The 16,354-nt window shown below is 35.1% G+C and overlaps 1 protein-coding gene across 1 annotated transcript; it reads right to left on the reverse strand.

The window, feature by feature from the left end:
* Positions 1 to 7,697: 7,697 nt before the first annotated feature.
* Positions 7,698 to 8,633, reverse strand: LOC102921727 (olfactory receptor 4C15-like). The gene has a single exon (XM_006996955.3). The coding sequence runs from the start codon at positions 8,631 to 8,633 to the stop codon at positions 7,698 to 7,700; it is 936 nt and encodes a 311-aa protein (XP_006997017.1).
* Between the last annotated feature and the right edge of the window lie 7,721 nt (positions 8,634 to 16,354).

The raw sequence follows: 16,354 nt of genomic DNA on the forward strand, positions 1-16,354 counted from the left end.
TGAGGGATTTTGTTCATTTTTATTTGCAAAGTAAACTGCTTTATTTCATTGATTGCAGGAGGTTATGATGGTTTCAGTACACAATGATTCTAACGGACTTAATAATCAATGGTACAGTTCTTTGGCCCCTGTACTCGAGAGCATTTCTGTTTCAGATAGCTTTCTTGGAAAAAGGAAACCGACTTGAATGGGAAGTTCCAATGGAACAAAGCCCAATGTAAATATGAACTAAATCTTGGCTTTTTGTTTTATGTTCTATTTAAGATGCTCCATAGTTCTTAATTATTGACAGCATCACTTCTACATTAAAGTAATTTCTAAAACATAAGTTAAAACATCCACAGTGGACGGTACAATGTAATCATGATATGTGGTCACAGTGCTTATGATACTACCATTTAGAAGAAAATTGGCTTAAACAAGAGGTGTAGTCTGAATTGAATCATAGAATATTTAAAAGATAATAGCTGAGCCAGGTGGTGGTGGTACATGCCTTTAATCCCAGCACTCAGGAGGCAGAGGCAGGTGGATCTCTGTGAGTTCAAGGCCAGCCTGGTCTACAGAGTGAGACCCAGGACAGGCATCAAAATTACACAGAGTAACCCTGTCTTGAAAAACCAAAAAAAAAAAAGATAATAGTTGAAACATGGTCCAAACATAAATCGAATTTGCTACTTAGATGAGGCAATTACGTACTTGTATACTTCATTGTACTGACAAATGTATAAATGATAAACAATGTGACAGAATCAAATGAGTTATATCCTAGAACCTGCTATACTGTTTTATTTATGTTATTTAAAATTAGACTCCCTAAAAACGTTAAAAATAAGTTTTTAAATATCTACTTTCTGTTTGGGGGTTTCTAAGAAGAGAAGTGGATATGATTACAATACATGGTATACATGTGAAAATTTATCTAAAAAGTACTAAAATATATTTTAAAAGTATATAACAAATAATTTGATATGTACTAGCCATGTGTAATTGAGATACCTACCACACCACAAGGAATTTTGTCCAAGAAAGGCTATTTTAGTGGGGTTGACAAGGCCTAATGTCACCCAGGCTGAAATCAAATTAACTGTTGTATCTTATGGTAACTCTGAACTTTTGATCCTTGTTTCTTCTCTAAGTACTGATATTACAAACTCCTGCTGCCACAGGCAAAACAACCCATAGAACTTTATATCATATTCTATCAAAAGGAACATGTAGCAATTAATGACAGCATTATTTTAATCAGTGTCTGCATATCCAATTGAGATGAAATATTTAAACCATTAAAAGAAATGGTCTTTTTATAATCACATTTAAAAATATATTCAATTATTTTGACATCTCTTCATTCATGAAAATTTTTAGAGCACATATTGAAAAATAATTGCAGCCCCCTAAGCATGTTTTTATTTTTAAAACAGAACTCCGTACCCAAAGTTTTTTTTCTAAAAATCAAATGAGGAAATTTGAAAATAGAATATAATATGGTGTTAAAATATTGGAAAGTGAAAAAGGAAAACCTTCAAGTTAAGATATATAAATAAGACTGTTAAAAATTACTATCACATGATTCTATAAATAAAACCTTAATTATATACATGAAAAATGAAGTGTTCTAAATGTTTAAGAAAGAAAAGAAGAGGAAAATTGTTTTTCAGGTTCCTCATGGCTTTACCCAGCAGGTCCACATAGAGGATGATTAGGGCCATGGGCCTGAGTGCAGGTGTCTGAAATGGTTTGCACTTGGTTGTGCTGGGGGAGGAGGTCTTTTGCTCCACCCTTTGGCATCTCTATAAATACCCTGGGGCAGAAACAGTCAGGGCCCATTGGAATAGGTTCCAGGCCCTCTCGAGGCTATCCTGTATTTTCTATCTGTTCATCTCCACAATCTAAATCCTTCTATTAATATTTCCTGCTGCTCGCACTCAAGAAAACTCTGGGGAGCTGTGTGGTTGGTGGGTAAATGCCCCCTAGAAAATGAAATATCCATTTATTAATGAATTAAGTATATTCTATAACATATATTTAGAGTGACATAAAATGGTAGACTTTATTTGTAATTTTAAGTATTTTAATTTTAATCAAATAATTAACCAAAAGTGGACCTAGTGAACTAATGTAACAGGGTATCCATCTTATAATGGCAATCTTAATCTGTTATCATCTTTCCATGAATGACCATACTATCATAACCTTTCCCACCTACAATGCCCTTTGATATCAAATCCTATTGTCATGTAGGAACTATTTCATTTTCTTTGTTGTTCTCCTGATTTATTTCATGATGTTCTCTCCTCTAACAACCATGCATTGAAAAATTATAGCTCAGGGATCCCTCACATTGGACAATGTGGCCACTGAGTCATTTCCTGATCAGTGACTTAGGGAAGTGTGCCTCCTTAGCTCTACCATCCACTTGGCCTGCTACTTCCTTCCCATTCAAAGTTAATTATAGAACTAATCTATCCACATATACTAGAACATCTTTGTTAACTGTGCAGTATATTTATCATACAAAATTATCAGAGGAGTGAGGAGAATGGTTATAATTATAACTTGTTGTTTATAATTGTATGCTAAAAATACTGTTATTATCAATGATGATAGTACATTAAAATCCTATTTTAAATTGTCCTGTATCTTTAGATCTGTGAGCACATTACAATTTTTATCTGAAAATGTTATCTTTCAGTGAAAGACATATTTCTTGCTTGTGTTTGTGACTAAGCAAATCTTTCCATGACTGTAGGAAGGACATTCTCTTCAGATTACTAATCATTTTTCTCTCTTCTCAATGTTGCTTTTTCTAACTTCCCTAAATGTCTACACTTTACTTCTCTTACAATTTCTGAAATACAAAAGAAATAAATTTTCTGTTTCCTTTCATGTTTTTCCTAATGGATTTCTGAAACTTCTCTTTGATGACTTGGTGATTCACTTCATTTTAAGAGAGAGTTGGGAGACACAACTACCAGCACTGAAACAGTTCAGAAGTTTAGCCATTTAGATTTCCTGAACAGTTCTGAAGTAAGACCTAATGTTTATGAGAAATGAAGTGAGAATGGTCAAACCAGAAGACTTCACTCTGTGATTTTTCATTATTTCTGACTGAAGCGACATTCTCTGTACCATGTTGGGTGTTTCTGTGGAAATAGAGCATTTTGAAATCTCTATCAATACTTCTGTGAGGTAAGGGAGCACTGCAGTTTATTATGTCCCTGTGTCAGCATTCATCCGGAAGCTCAAAGCATACCCTTAACCCAACTGTAAAATACTGAGTTACTACTACATAGATGAACTTACACTTAAAACAACAAAATATCATTGAAGAAACACTAGAAAAATAAACTTCTATTGCATTTCTAAATTATTTGGTTTCAGCTAAAGATAAAAGGCTAAAATGTGTTTAATTTCATTATACTTGAATAAATACATGCTCAGAAGAAATTAAGGGAAAAACTTTCTAGTAAGGAAGGACTGAAGGCAAGAATTTGCACTATAAAATCAGTTATTTTAGCATGTGAGCAATTATCCATTGTTAAGGCCTATTCTCAATTTTACTCATGTATCATTTTATTAACATCCTCATTCTCGTTGCCAGAGATGTTCTCCTGATGGCCCTTAGATGTGGAAGGAAGAGATAGAAATAAGCAGAGAATCTTGGTCATGGCTGAATGTAAAACATGTCTATGCAGACTTTTTCATAAAAGTTATACTTGGTGAGGCACAGAAGCCACACTATGGATTGTCTATCAGAAGTGCTTTTTAATTTGTGATAAAATGATTTAACAATTGGGTATTCGGGGCAGTGTGTTGTATCCATTTATTTTATTTCATAACTACTTGTTCTTGAGAGAATACAATAAACCCCAATGCTTAGATTCCTTTCCTTAAAAAAGATTGTGTGACCAAAGTCAATGTTTTAAGTATGTTCATCATGGTTACTAAATAAAACATAAATGAAGGCTCCAAAATTCCTCCATCACTGCATCTGAAATTTGAAGATGTTTTCCTGAGACATCATGAATCTATGAGACCAATTCTTAGTCCCCCAGGATTTGTGAAATTTCTTCCCCCATGAGATTGTAAAACACAGTTCAATTCCATTTTTTACATGCATGCATCTATGTTGTAGGAATCAAAGGAAGCCTTGGATGAGTGAAATCTTGAAAGAATGTATATTTTTGACATGGGTTTGACTATGCAGAGGATTCTAAGACCTAATATCCATGTGATATTGACAAAGCCATACCTATACAAGTCAGGTTCAGAAAGACAAGGATATCCTATGTCCAAGTACAAGTGTATATCTATGATTCATTAGTGTGTATGAAAACTAGCAGCTGCAGCTTTATCCTCCCTGATACCTACAGCTTGATACTGCTCACCTACAGAGACCTGCTACAGAGATTAACTAAGGCTTCCTTCTGTGCTGTATATAACACTCTAAAGATCCAAGCTGTGGTGCTAGGAAGTGCAGCTTCACAAGAGCACACATCCTATCTGACCCTAGTTTTTCTGTATGTATCTGTGTGTCTGTCCTTCCTTCATTCCTTCACTGACCCTAGCCAGGGTTCCAGGACTCAAGCAACATGCAATGTGGTATTTGTGAATTTAATGTTATATTGCATTTCTTTATTTATGAGAATTTTTCTGTTTGCTAATAATTTCATATATAATTAGTTTGAGAAATAGTACACCATTTTATATTGGAATACAATTTCTCTGTGCAGAAGTGGAACAAAATGCTTTTGTCAGAGGAACTGTAGCAATTAATCTATAAAGATAATATACATTGTGAAACACTATTCAGTATTTTATATATAAATATATGAAAGTTATATATTAATAGGAATATTATAAATGTCCTCTAATAATATGTTTCACTTTTTACTTAGATTTAGAATTTTATACATGTATACAATATATTATGATCATATTGTAACCCATAACTGTCTCCTCTCATCTCTCCCATCTTCTGAATCTTCTTATCACCAACTGGTTTTTCTACTATATGCATATGGATTTAAGAGCAGTTCCTCACATTACCACAGATAGGGGATTATTTACTGGATTACAGACAAGTTACCTTTACCTAGATGCTATCCCCAATTTGTAACTACTCACAAAGGAAAACTATTTTTCTCCAATGGAGTCTCTCTGATATACAAATCATACTTGAGTGCAGGCCACTTGCCCAGCAGTATCTGTCCAACACAAATGAACTCAAAAGTATTTTGGAAGGCTTTTCATCTCATAATGCTTTGTCAGAACTTTTATTTTTTTTTTTAATCATACTGGTCTTTTGTTTATATGTTATGATTTCCAGTTTTGTATTTTTAAATGATTTCTGTGTCTGCAAATACGTGTATCTCTGTGTCTATATGTGTTTCTTGTATTTTCTTTGGCTCTTTTTTTTTCTATTTGTTTGTTTTGTCCTATTCTGTTTTACTTTATATTATTGTTTTATCTTATTTTATTATTTTTTAAATGTCTGCTCTATCTAATGAGAGAGAGAGAAAATGGTATAACTTTTGGGTGAGTGGGGAGGTGAAGAGGATTTGGGAGGAGTTAAGGGAGGGAAAGCATAATCAGAATATATTGTACAAAAAAAATTCTATTTTCAATAAAACAAAAAAGAGCTGAAATAACATCTGTTAGAAGAATCTTAGCAAATTCTAATCTTTAAACTAGTAGGGATGTAAAACAGGCAGATGGGTTTCAGTGTTATTTTGTGTCTAAAATTTGTAATTTCTTTTCTCCTGGTATATCCTTGCCATAGTCTACAATTATTAATTGGAGATAATTTAAATATTCATAAATAATATTTGAAACTGACATATGGTGAAAACATCTATTTTGGACATTGGATTGAAGTTAAGACTGTTTTATTTCATATTTTCAGCTCAAAATTGAATTCACAACTTCATAAATCAATTGAACAAATAATAACAAGTCTGAATTTTCTAAACTAATGCATAAAGACAAGTGAATTATTCAATAGTAAAAACCTCTATGAGTAGAGCAAGGACATTAAAAATCCACATCTGGTATGAGTCAGACACATGACAGACAGTGAATAGGTGGGCAAATCACCCTAATACATGTGTGTTTTTGTTACCCATTTGCTCTCAACACATTTTATTTAGATACTGGGTTTATTTATTTATTTATTTATTTATTTATTTATTTATTTATTTTTTACCAATATCTTAATTCTTTAAACACTTTCTAATGAGAAATCAATACAATCCCACATATCTTCTGCAGGATCGTGTACTTTGGTTCTGGTAAGTAAAAATAAGGAGACACAAACACAGTATGAGTATTTAGTTTTTCACCCATAAAATTCAATTGGCCTGTCAGTGCACTTTATAATGAAGGAAAACATATAATTAAGTTAAATTCCTGCACATTCTACTTGACAGATTGACTTTGTAAAACTAAAACCATGAAATAATGTAACATGTCTTAATTTTAGTGATCTCTACTGACAGTTATTTAAATGTAATCATTTTCATATGTATACTCAAAGTAAGTACCCTAAAACCACCAAATAAATTGAAATTTATTATTCTTTTTAATACTAATTTTAAATCTAGACCCTGTGTATTTTATTTCCTCTGTAAGTAGTGGGAGAAATATGCTCACTATGTGGGCATCTTAGTCTTGGTACTGCCGGTAAGTGATGCCCAATACCTGCCTTTGTTCGACCTAGAACATGGGGAGCCTTATGGGTTTTTCTATATGAAATCAGGTCATTGCATTTATTGGCCTGGGACAGTGACATCATACAAGAGAAAAACTTACTCAAGTTTTCTACAAGACATGAAGGGACCCACCTTTCAATGGAGTCAAATGATGCTGGAGGAACTAAATAAGATTCTGATTTTGTTCCACTCTCTGCATTTCAAGATTCTGAGGTCTCACAATGTCACTCAGAAACCCATTTCCTCTTGGAATAGTTTTGTGTGTTTTTTTTCCCCCTAATTTCAGGTACACATTTATTTCATTTGATCGATCTCTTTTTTTTATTAAATTTTATTAAATAAAACATAGTGGTAATAACAAGCATAATCATTGTTAAATTTCTTCAAACATTTTCTTAGATATATAAGAATATGAACTTGAACTTGTTTTAATTTTCATGGAACAATAAGAAGTTGCTAATTCACAATGAACAAGTGATCTCAGAAAGAGATTTCTTACCCTTGGTATTGATGCACTTTCTACCAAATGATGTAATGTCCTTATGAGCAAATCATGAATGCTTGTGTGAATAAATACTGACTACTTTATTCTCCATACTAACTGTTCTAAGTGTGACTGTTTTTGTCTCCTGGGACATGGAAGTGGTTGGGTTTGTGCACACATGTGTTTACACATGATTTGGGGATGGTGTTTGTGCTGGTGCACATGAATGTAGAGAATAAGAAAGGCATCATATATATCCAATCACTGCCCTCTACCATATTTCCTGTCAAAGTCTGTACTGAGCCTTGAACTTGCTGTTCTTTGGATTAAGTTACTATCCACAGAGCCCATTGGATTCCCTTATCCGCACTTCAACACTGTTCAATAAAAGGTGAGCTACCATGCCTGACTTCTTGTCCGGGTGGTAAGACTGAGCTCAGGTCTTCTTGACAAATGCTCATGTTGACAGATTCCTCTTCTCTTCAGAACCGTAAAAGTGTTCTTTAATATTTATCAGAAACTACTATCAATCTCTTCCACATTTTGCTGATAGAATTCTTCATTTCTTTATTCCTGAATGTGTAAACCATAGGATTGAGCAATGGTGTCAGGACATTGGCAAATATAAGTGTGTTTTTCTCAAAGGAGAATGGGGATGAAGGTCGTGCATATATTAATATGCATGGGACAAAGAACAAAACAACAACTGTAATGTGGGATCCACAGGTGGAGAGAGCTTTACGGCGCCCTTCAGAACTGTGGCCTCTCAGAGAGAACAAGATGACACCATAGGAGACAAGCAATAAGGAGAAGATAATAATGCAGATAGAACCACTGTTGGCAAATACTAAAATGACAAATATATGAGTGTCAGTGCAGGCAAGCTTCAGTAGTGGAAACAAGTCACACATGTAATGATCAATGACATTGGGTCCACAAAAGGGCAGCTGCAATGTGAAGATAATTTGTATGATAGAATGCAAGAATCCCCCAGTCCATGCTACCCCTACCAAAAGAACACAGAGCCTCCTGCTCATGATAGAAGAGTAGTGAAGGGGCTTGCAAATGGCCACATAGCGGTCGTAAGCCATAACTGACAGGACAATCACCTCCACTGCAGTGAAGAAGTGTATGGCAAACAGTTGTGTCATGCAGCCTTCAAAGGAGATGGTCTTCCTGTCATGGAAGAAGCCTATGATCATCTTGGGTGTTACAACAGTGGAAGTGCAGGCATCCAGTAGTGATAGAAATACCAAGAAGAAGTACATGGGGGAGCCCAGCAGTGCAGGGCTGCAGATGATGGCTGCCACAATTATCATATTGCCACCAAGAGTTGCAAGGTAGACTAGCAAAAATACAGCAACCAGTATTTTCTCAACTTTTGGGTTCTGAGAAAGCCCCAGGAGTATAAACTCATTGACAAAGCTCTGGTTTTGCATGATTCTCAAGAAGATGGAAGCAAAATGTATTTGTGTAAATCTGCAATCCTGAGGGGGAAAAATGCTTCATATAATTTATATTATTACCATCAACAAATTAGTTTATCCTTATGCAAAATTATAATAATTGACTATATTACCACCAAGAATACACTATTATAAATGTCTTGATTGATATAGTTGTATAGCATGTAGAACTGTAATTGAGGAAAATTATGGAATATTTTTAAATAGTCACATTTTGAATATTAATTTCCAACAATTATATTTGCTAAAGGACAGAAATAGTTTATCTTTAAATGATCAGCTTTTATCAACATCTGGGGTATTTTTAAGTAAAACATTAATTTGTCTTTTGAAACTAAACCTAGAGATGAACAAAAACAGAATTTTTTTTCTTTTTTTATTCATTTTACATACCAACCAAAGATCCCTGTCTCATCCCTCTTCCCATTCCCACCACAGTCTCCCCTACCCCACCTCTCATCTCCTCCAAATGGGTAAGACCTCCCCTGGGGAATCAACAAAGTCTGGCACATTCAATTGGGGCAGGATCAAGCCCCTTCCCATATCAAGGCTAAGCAAGGGGTCCCACCATAGGTAATGACATGCCTGTCATCAGCATGGAATGTGGCAGGGCTAGTAGCCTGCAGTGAGTAACAGTTCAATACAAGAAGAGACAAGTGTGCTATAGGGGATGCGCGAAAATCAGAGCTACATTTGAAATTTGTTTACAAGTATAACATGCATTAAAACTGCAAATGGATTAACATTTCTTGAGGGAAATGTTTAGCTGTATGCATGGTATGTGTGTTTTAATTGTTGAAAGTTGACTTTTATCAGTTTTTATCAGTTTAAAACTTGAGCAAAACTTTCTGAAAATTATGTTATCATGATGACCAAATGAAATAATTCCTAAAAAAAAAAAGCTACTTCTCAGCTCTCAAGATTTTAGTCAACAGTACATTTCGGGGGTTACTGCTGCTATTTTATTTGTTAAAAAATATTAACCAAAGGTGCTTATCCTGGGACTTTGAGAGACTGGCTCTAACAACGAGTTCCCCCAAAGTATAAAGAGCATAAAGAATGGGAAGTTTTTATACTAAGAAATTCAGTGTGGGACTATTTTTCTCATGTCCTATTTCTCAGCAGCAAAACATCTTACATTGTTACTGTATAAATGAAACATCTTGACAGGGTAACAAAGAGAAATGATTCAGGGACCATGAACCAATGAGCTATGAATAATAATTGGTGGAAATAAGTAACTGAGAACTGAAACTCCTCACTGAACAAAGTTTATAATCTTGAGACTTAATTCTTTGCTACTTATTTATACAATGTTAAAAAGCAAAACAAGTCTATAAAATATATTATTTGAGATTTACATGAATTGTTAAATCTATGAAAAAATATCTGTAAACAGCTATCCTGCTCATCCACAAGAATTCTGAGAGAGTTCAACTGAAAACATCAAAATGTTATTGATGGTAAGGTAACCTTTCAAGTCTAGGGGTAACTCATTCACTTGCAAATGAAACCAGCTCAAAGGGACTCCTGATTCAGCTAGCATTCCTTTACAAAGAAAACCAAATTGAGACAGAAGTTCCAAGAGAAACAAAGTCCAAGGTTAATTGTAAAATTAAGTAATTCTTAGCTTCATCTTTTACACTCTACTTTAGATGCTCATTGGTGCGAAATGGGTACTGTCATTACTGCATTATAACAATTTCCAAAGTTTGTGTAAATGTATACAGAATGGGGAGCACAGGGTAATAGTGGTTTATGATCACAGGAGTGATGATTTTATATCATTTAAAATATGATTGACCCAAACACAAGGTGTAGTTTAAATTGAATTCTGTAACACCAAAAGAGCAAAAATTGAAATTTAAGCTAAATATAAGTAAACATTGTTATTTGAATAAGGCAAATATATCCATCTTTTCTTCATAAACTTGAAACATGGGTGCACAATAAAGCAGCTTGGCAGTAACAAGTGAATCTATATGACTGATTTCCAGAAGTGTTGTATTCTCTATTATTTGTGTTAATCTAAAATTATAGTAAGTACAAGGTGTGCGCACACACACACACACACACACACACACACACACACACACGCTAATCCAAATAGAAAATTAGTTCTACTTTTGCTGTCAAATACCCAAGAAAATAGCTATACATAGAACAGGAACTATAAATATATCAAACTACCAGACTTCAAGGTTTAGGTCCATGAAGAACAAACTAATAGTTCTTCATTTTCATGGAGGCTTGGTCAGTTCTGATGTAGTCCAGTTGGACTCACACTCACCGTTTAGCTTAGGAAAACTCTAAAGTTCCAATCTTCTCTCCTCCACCTCCAATCTTGTACCACTACCCCCAGCCAAATCTATAATTGTTATCAGGATATTCTGTAGAGTATAAAAAAAGGACACTGTAAATATTGATGTCGGTATTGTCTTAAATAGCACCTACACACATGCTGATATAAAAATGAACTTGGTTAAAAGAAAAATGTTTTAAAATCACATTTGAAAAATGATATAAATTAGAATGATATTAGTTTATTTAAATAATGCTTTTTAAAAAATCATGCTAGAAAATAACCCCAAACCATAAGCATGTTTAAATTTTTATGATAATAAACCCATCTTCAGATTTTATTCTAAAAATAAAATGAAATTTTACATTAGAATATGATGCAGTTCAAAGTATTAAACAAAGACCTAAGATATTCATAAAATTATGCTATGTAAATAAGACCATTACACATTACAATAATGGATTACAATTATATGATACTGAAAGTTAAGTACTAACAACAGAAGGACTTCTACTATGATATAGTTTTCTAGTGTGTTAAGTGATAAAAAGGTAAGAAAAATATATCCCCATTATTGATATTGTATTTACAATATTATAAAAGAGAATACACACCACACACACACACACACACACACACACACACACACACACACACAAAATGATAGTATTAGCCTGATATAGTAGCAGAAGCCTTTAATCTCAGCACTGGGAAGGCAGCCTGATCAACATAGTAAATTTCAGGGCATCCAGAGCTACATAATGAGACCCTGCCTCAAAAAATATCCCCAAGAAAAGATAGAATTTATTTGCAATAAATGTGTTGGAATTATTTTCAAAATATTTCAGGTTAAACATCAAAATAAAAGTTCACCAGACCACATTTGGTTTAAAGTTCTAAGAAAGGTTGTGAAGCTGCAGATCATTCACAGAACAGCAAACTCGGGTGCTAATGACATATCACTTCACTTTAACATCTTTGCACTATTACAGTCTTTCCATAAATGACCATAATGCTGAGCCAACCCTATCAAACCTCATGTATGCTCAGATTTTAAAGCCATATTTTCACATGAGGACCAACTTATCTGTACTCTATTTCTTCTGGAATGTCTGATGGTCTTACCTCTAACAGCTATGTAGCTACACATTCATCTTGATCACAGTGGAAAATATGGTCACTGTAGCATCTCCTGGAGGGGTGATCTTGGGAAGCGTGTTTCTGTGTGCCCAACTGTCCTTATTGCCCACTTTTTCCTTTTCATTAATCATAGCAGCAAAGATAATTGTAACACCACTCTATCTGCAGATAAAATAATTTTTTTCTGAATGTAAACTGTTTATGACATTCAAGACCATCAGGGATGAACAAAGATGTTGTCACTGTAAGTAGTTGTTTTTAAATTCACTTCAAATAAGTATGTAAATATTATCACAATGAGAATAACAAATTAAAATCATACTCAAAACTGTCTATATCAAAATTGCATAAATCCATCATATTTTGTTGAAGATCATTTACTTCCAATGAAATGTTTTTATGTGTAGCTATGCAGTTCCTTTCCCACTCTCTAGGAAATGCATTCTCTTTAGATTACTAAATCTTTTTCTCTGTGTGTGTTTTTCCCACTGAGTCCCCTTGATGTACTCATCTTACTACTTTTGTAATGTATGGGAAAAGGCTTTTCTGTTTCCTCTTGTATACTTCCTGATGGATTCTCAGGACATTTGTTTCCTCTCGTATACTTCCTAATGTAGTCTCAGAACTTCTCTTGTCATGTCTTGAGGATTCAGCTCATTTTAAGAGAGTGATATGCCAGGACTGCTAAAACTGAAGCAGTTCAAAACTTCAACTTAGTTTTTCCTGAACAGTTCAGAGGTAGAAACCTAATGCTTGGAAGAATGTAGGTGGATGTAAGTCAAAACAATTCACTGTGTGAATTAAGTCACTCTGAAAGTAAAGTTCAATATCTGATTTATGAGTCTCACCGTGTGTCAGTCGTTTTGAAAATCTGAGGAAGACGGCCTCCTCTTTTCTAGAGAGCACTCCATTCAATATGTCCAAAATGCTATGACTACAGCCAATTCTTTATTCTACATTTAAAAGAGAAAAGTTCCTGGCAGTGAAGGAAAAGACATTAAAATATTAAATGTTAAAAAAATTTCTCTTATGCTCTCTTCAATGTGGTTTAAGAGTAAAGGAAAAATAAAGGAGCCAAAAATCTTCTGTAACTGCAAGTGGAATTTATTGTAGGTTTACTGAGAGGCCATCTGCCTGTGAGATTTATTCTCAGCTCCCCGAAGGTTTGGACAATTTATGGCCCCAGGAGTTTCCAAGACATGAGTTTACGTACTTTTGCAATTTCTTGAATGTTTATAATACTTTCCCCGAAGTTAATTCTCAAAATGGATAGTAGAAACAAACTACTTCCTTCTGGCTACTTACCTGAAGAAAACAATACCTCTTTTCAAGTAAACTCTATTGTTAAAAGCTCTTCAGTGAAGGGTTGATACTCATTAGTGTCTCCTCTGTCCATGAAGCAGTGTTGAAAGTCTAAATCTTATGCCACTGTTGTGGAATTATCCATAGGTGCCACATGTTTATGGTTAAAATGGGTTTCTCAAATGCAGAAGACAGCCTTTCAAAACATTCCTCACCCAGCTCTTATAGTCTTTCTGCTCTCTCTTCAAGTTATTCCCTGGATTTAGGAGGGAGTAATACAGCTGTTCCATTAGGGTTGTATGTTTAGCAGTGACTTAAATTCAGAACATCAGAGATGTGAGCCTATTCATTAAGCCCCTACCCATTGCAAAAATAAGCTATTCAATCAATATCTAAAAAGCATACTAGACAGTAGAAATATACACAAATTTTTAGAAAAACAACTATAGGGTTTCTTTTTGCAGAGCCAGTAAACTTCCTTGGCCTATAACCAAGTTTACAGTACCAGCCATGTAATCTCTTTGTGGAAATGCTTCAAATCCATTCAGAAACTGCCTAGATAACCTCAAAACATCCAGATACCATTGTGCCAGTGGGTATATTTTGCTTTGTGGGTTAGTATTCCAGTATCCTGTGACCACAGCTTGTTAAGACCATTATATTTTTTTTTGTCCCCAAACAAATTGCATAACCTATTCTGTAAAAACTAGCCACCAAGGAAGAATGTTCTTAAGTTCTTAACTGTGAGTGGGCTCATATGGCTTTATAAAGAATTTACCAACTTCCTTTATATAATCTCACAGAGTAAACATTCCTATTCTGAAGGAAAAGAATGGAGATCTAATAAGTGATGCTAAAACAAAAGCAAGAACAAAACTTAACAGGTCAAATTCCCAATTCTTCAGCTCTGCTTACTCTGGCATCTGGGACTTGGAATCATTTGAGATATAAAGGCATAAGAAAGCTCTACTGCCTCCCTCTACTGCCTATCACGCAAGTAACCTCTCCTGAGTTGCTTCCACCCCTGTATGGAAACTGTTTCTGTCTATGTCCCATGATCTAGCATCATCATCACCCAGGTGTCTCTACTGCAACTTGGGTTTCACCTTTATAGGTTTACTTGATGGCCTTTCAGAAGCTACTTGCAGGATCCAGAGCCTTCCATACATGTACAGCCTTTGGTACATTTATAAAACAATGGAATAAGACTCTGTGACTCCCTCATTCTCATAGTTCACAGTTTTTACGTCTACAAGGCCAATACCACATCTGCAATGCTCCATAACTTTCCTGTGAGCTCAATATTAAAGTCCTCACTCTTATATCACAGCAATATGGGCTTCTGTATACTGACAGTATAGTAGTATACTGGAATCATTTTCCTTGGCAGTTGTTTCTCAGGAGCATTGAACTTCTGGAGCTTTATTCTTAGATTAGGCTTTCTACTTTCAAATATGTTTGCTCTTCTGTAAGTTGGAAACATTGATAGGTGAGGCTTTCCCAAATGACATGTTTCCTATAATTCTAGTGCATGGCAGGAGGCAGCTTGTCTTTATCAGTTAGAGCCTCTCTCTTCAGGCACATGATGGCTATGAAAATTATTAAGCTTGAATTATTTCTTTGTTGATAAACACCACACTTAAAATATATTGTTCCATTTTTCCCTGTAGACTTGAATAAGTGCTAGAGCCTAAAATTCCTCTGCCAAATAAATTAGCTCGTTATTTATAACTCAACTTCACCGAAGTGCTCACTGCATAAGCAGAAAAAGCCAGATTCTTGACTGAAAAAAAAGTATACAAATGTGGCTGGGTGGTGGTGGTGCATGCTTTTAATTCCAACACTGAGGAGGCAGAGCCAGGTGGGTTTCTGTGAGTTTGAGGCCAGCCTGGTCTACAGAGCAAGATTCAGGACAGGGACCAAAACTACACAGAGAAACCCTGTCTCAAACTGTGCCCACCCCAAATTATGCAAATGGCCCCTATTCCAGTCTTTGAATCACTCTGAGACCTAATGGGTGGGCCATCTACTGTCTAAATTTCTCAATATGTTGTGGTGGTTTGAGTAAAAAAAAATGACCCCCATAGGCCCATAGGGAGTGGTACTATTAGGAGGTATAGCCTTGTTGAAGAAAGTATGTCACTGGGGGTAAGCTTTGCGGTTTAAGAAGCTCAAGCCAGGCCTAGTGGCTCACTCTTTCTTCCTGCTGCATGCTGATACACATGTAGCTCCCAGCTACCTCACTAGCACCATGTCTGACTGCAGACTGCCATGCTTCCCGCCATGATGGTAATAGACTTAACCTCTGAATTGTAAGCCATCCCCACTTAAATGTTTTCCTTTATAAGAATTGCCATGATAATGGTGTATCTTCAGAGAAACAGAGATCCTAACTAAGACAGAAGTTGGTACCAGATACTGGGCATTGCTCTGATAGGCCTGGCCATGCTTCTGTTTGGAGGAATGTAGAACAATTTAGAACTTCAGACTCAAAAAGAAATTGAATGTTTTTAAGTTGGGCTTAATGGGCCATCCTAGTAGGAGCATAGAAGACAGTGGTACTAAGGGTGACTTAAACTGTGGGGACCCAGTTTGAGAGTTTTCAGAAAAGAAGAATATTTGTATGTGGTCTAGAGATCATTCTTGTGATGTTTGGTGGAGAATGTGGCTGCTTTCTGCCCTTGTCCAAAAAGCCTATCTGGGACTAGATTGAAGAGTTTGGGATTAATTGCATTAGCAGAGGAAATCTCAAAACAGCCTGGTATAGACTTTATTGTGTGGTTATTAGTGGTAACTTATTGAAGATTTACAATGAAAAGGAGCAAGCTGAAAAAGGAAAAATACAAAATGTGCAGTTTGAGGAGGACAAGGGCACTAGGAAGAGTACATAGATTAAAGAAAAGCCAATAATTAAGTGGAATAAGGGGAGTGGTGACCTCAGAGTAAGACC

Source organism: Peromyscus maniculatus, chromosome 4, assembly GCF_049852395.1.
Source record: "Peromyscus maniculatus bairdii isolate BWxNUB_F1_BW_parent chromosome 4, HU_Pman_BW_mat_3.1, whole genome shotgun sequence".
Classification (NCBI taxonomy): Eukaryota; Metazoa; Chordata; class Mammalia; order Rodentia; family Cricetidae; genus Peromyscus; species Peromyscus maniculatus.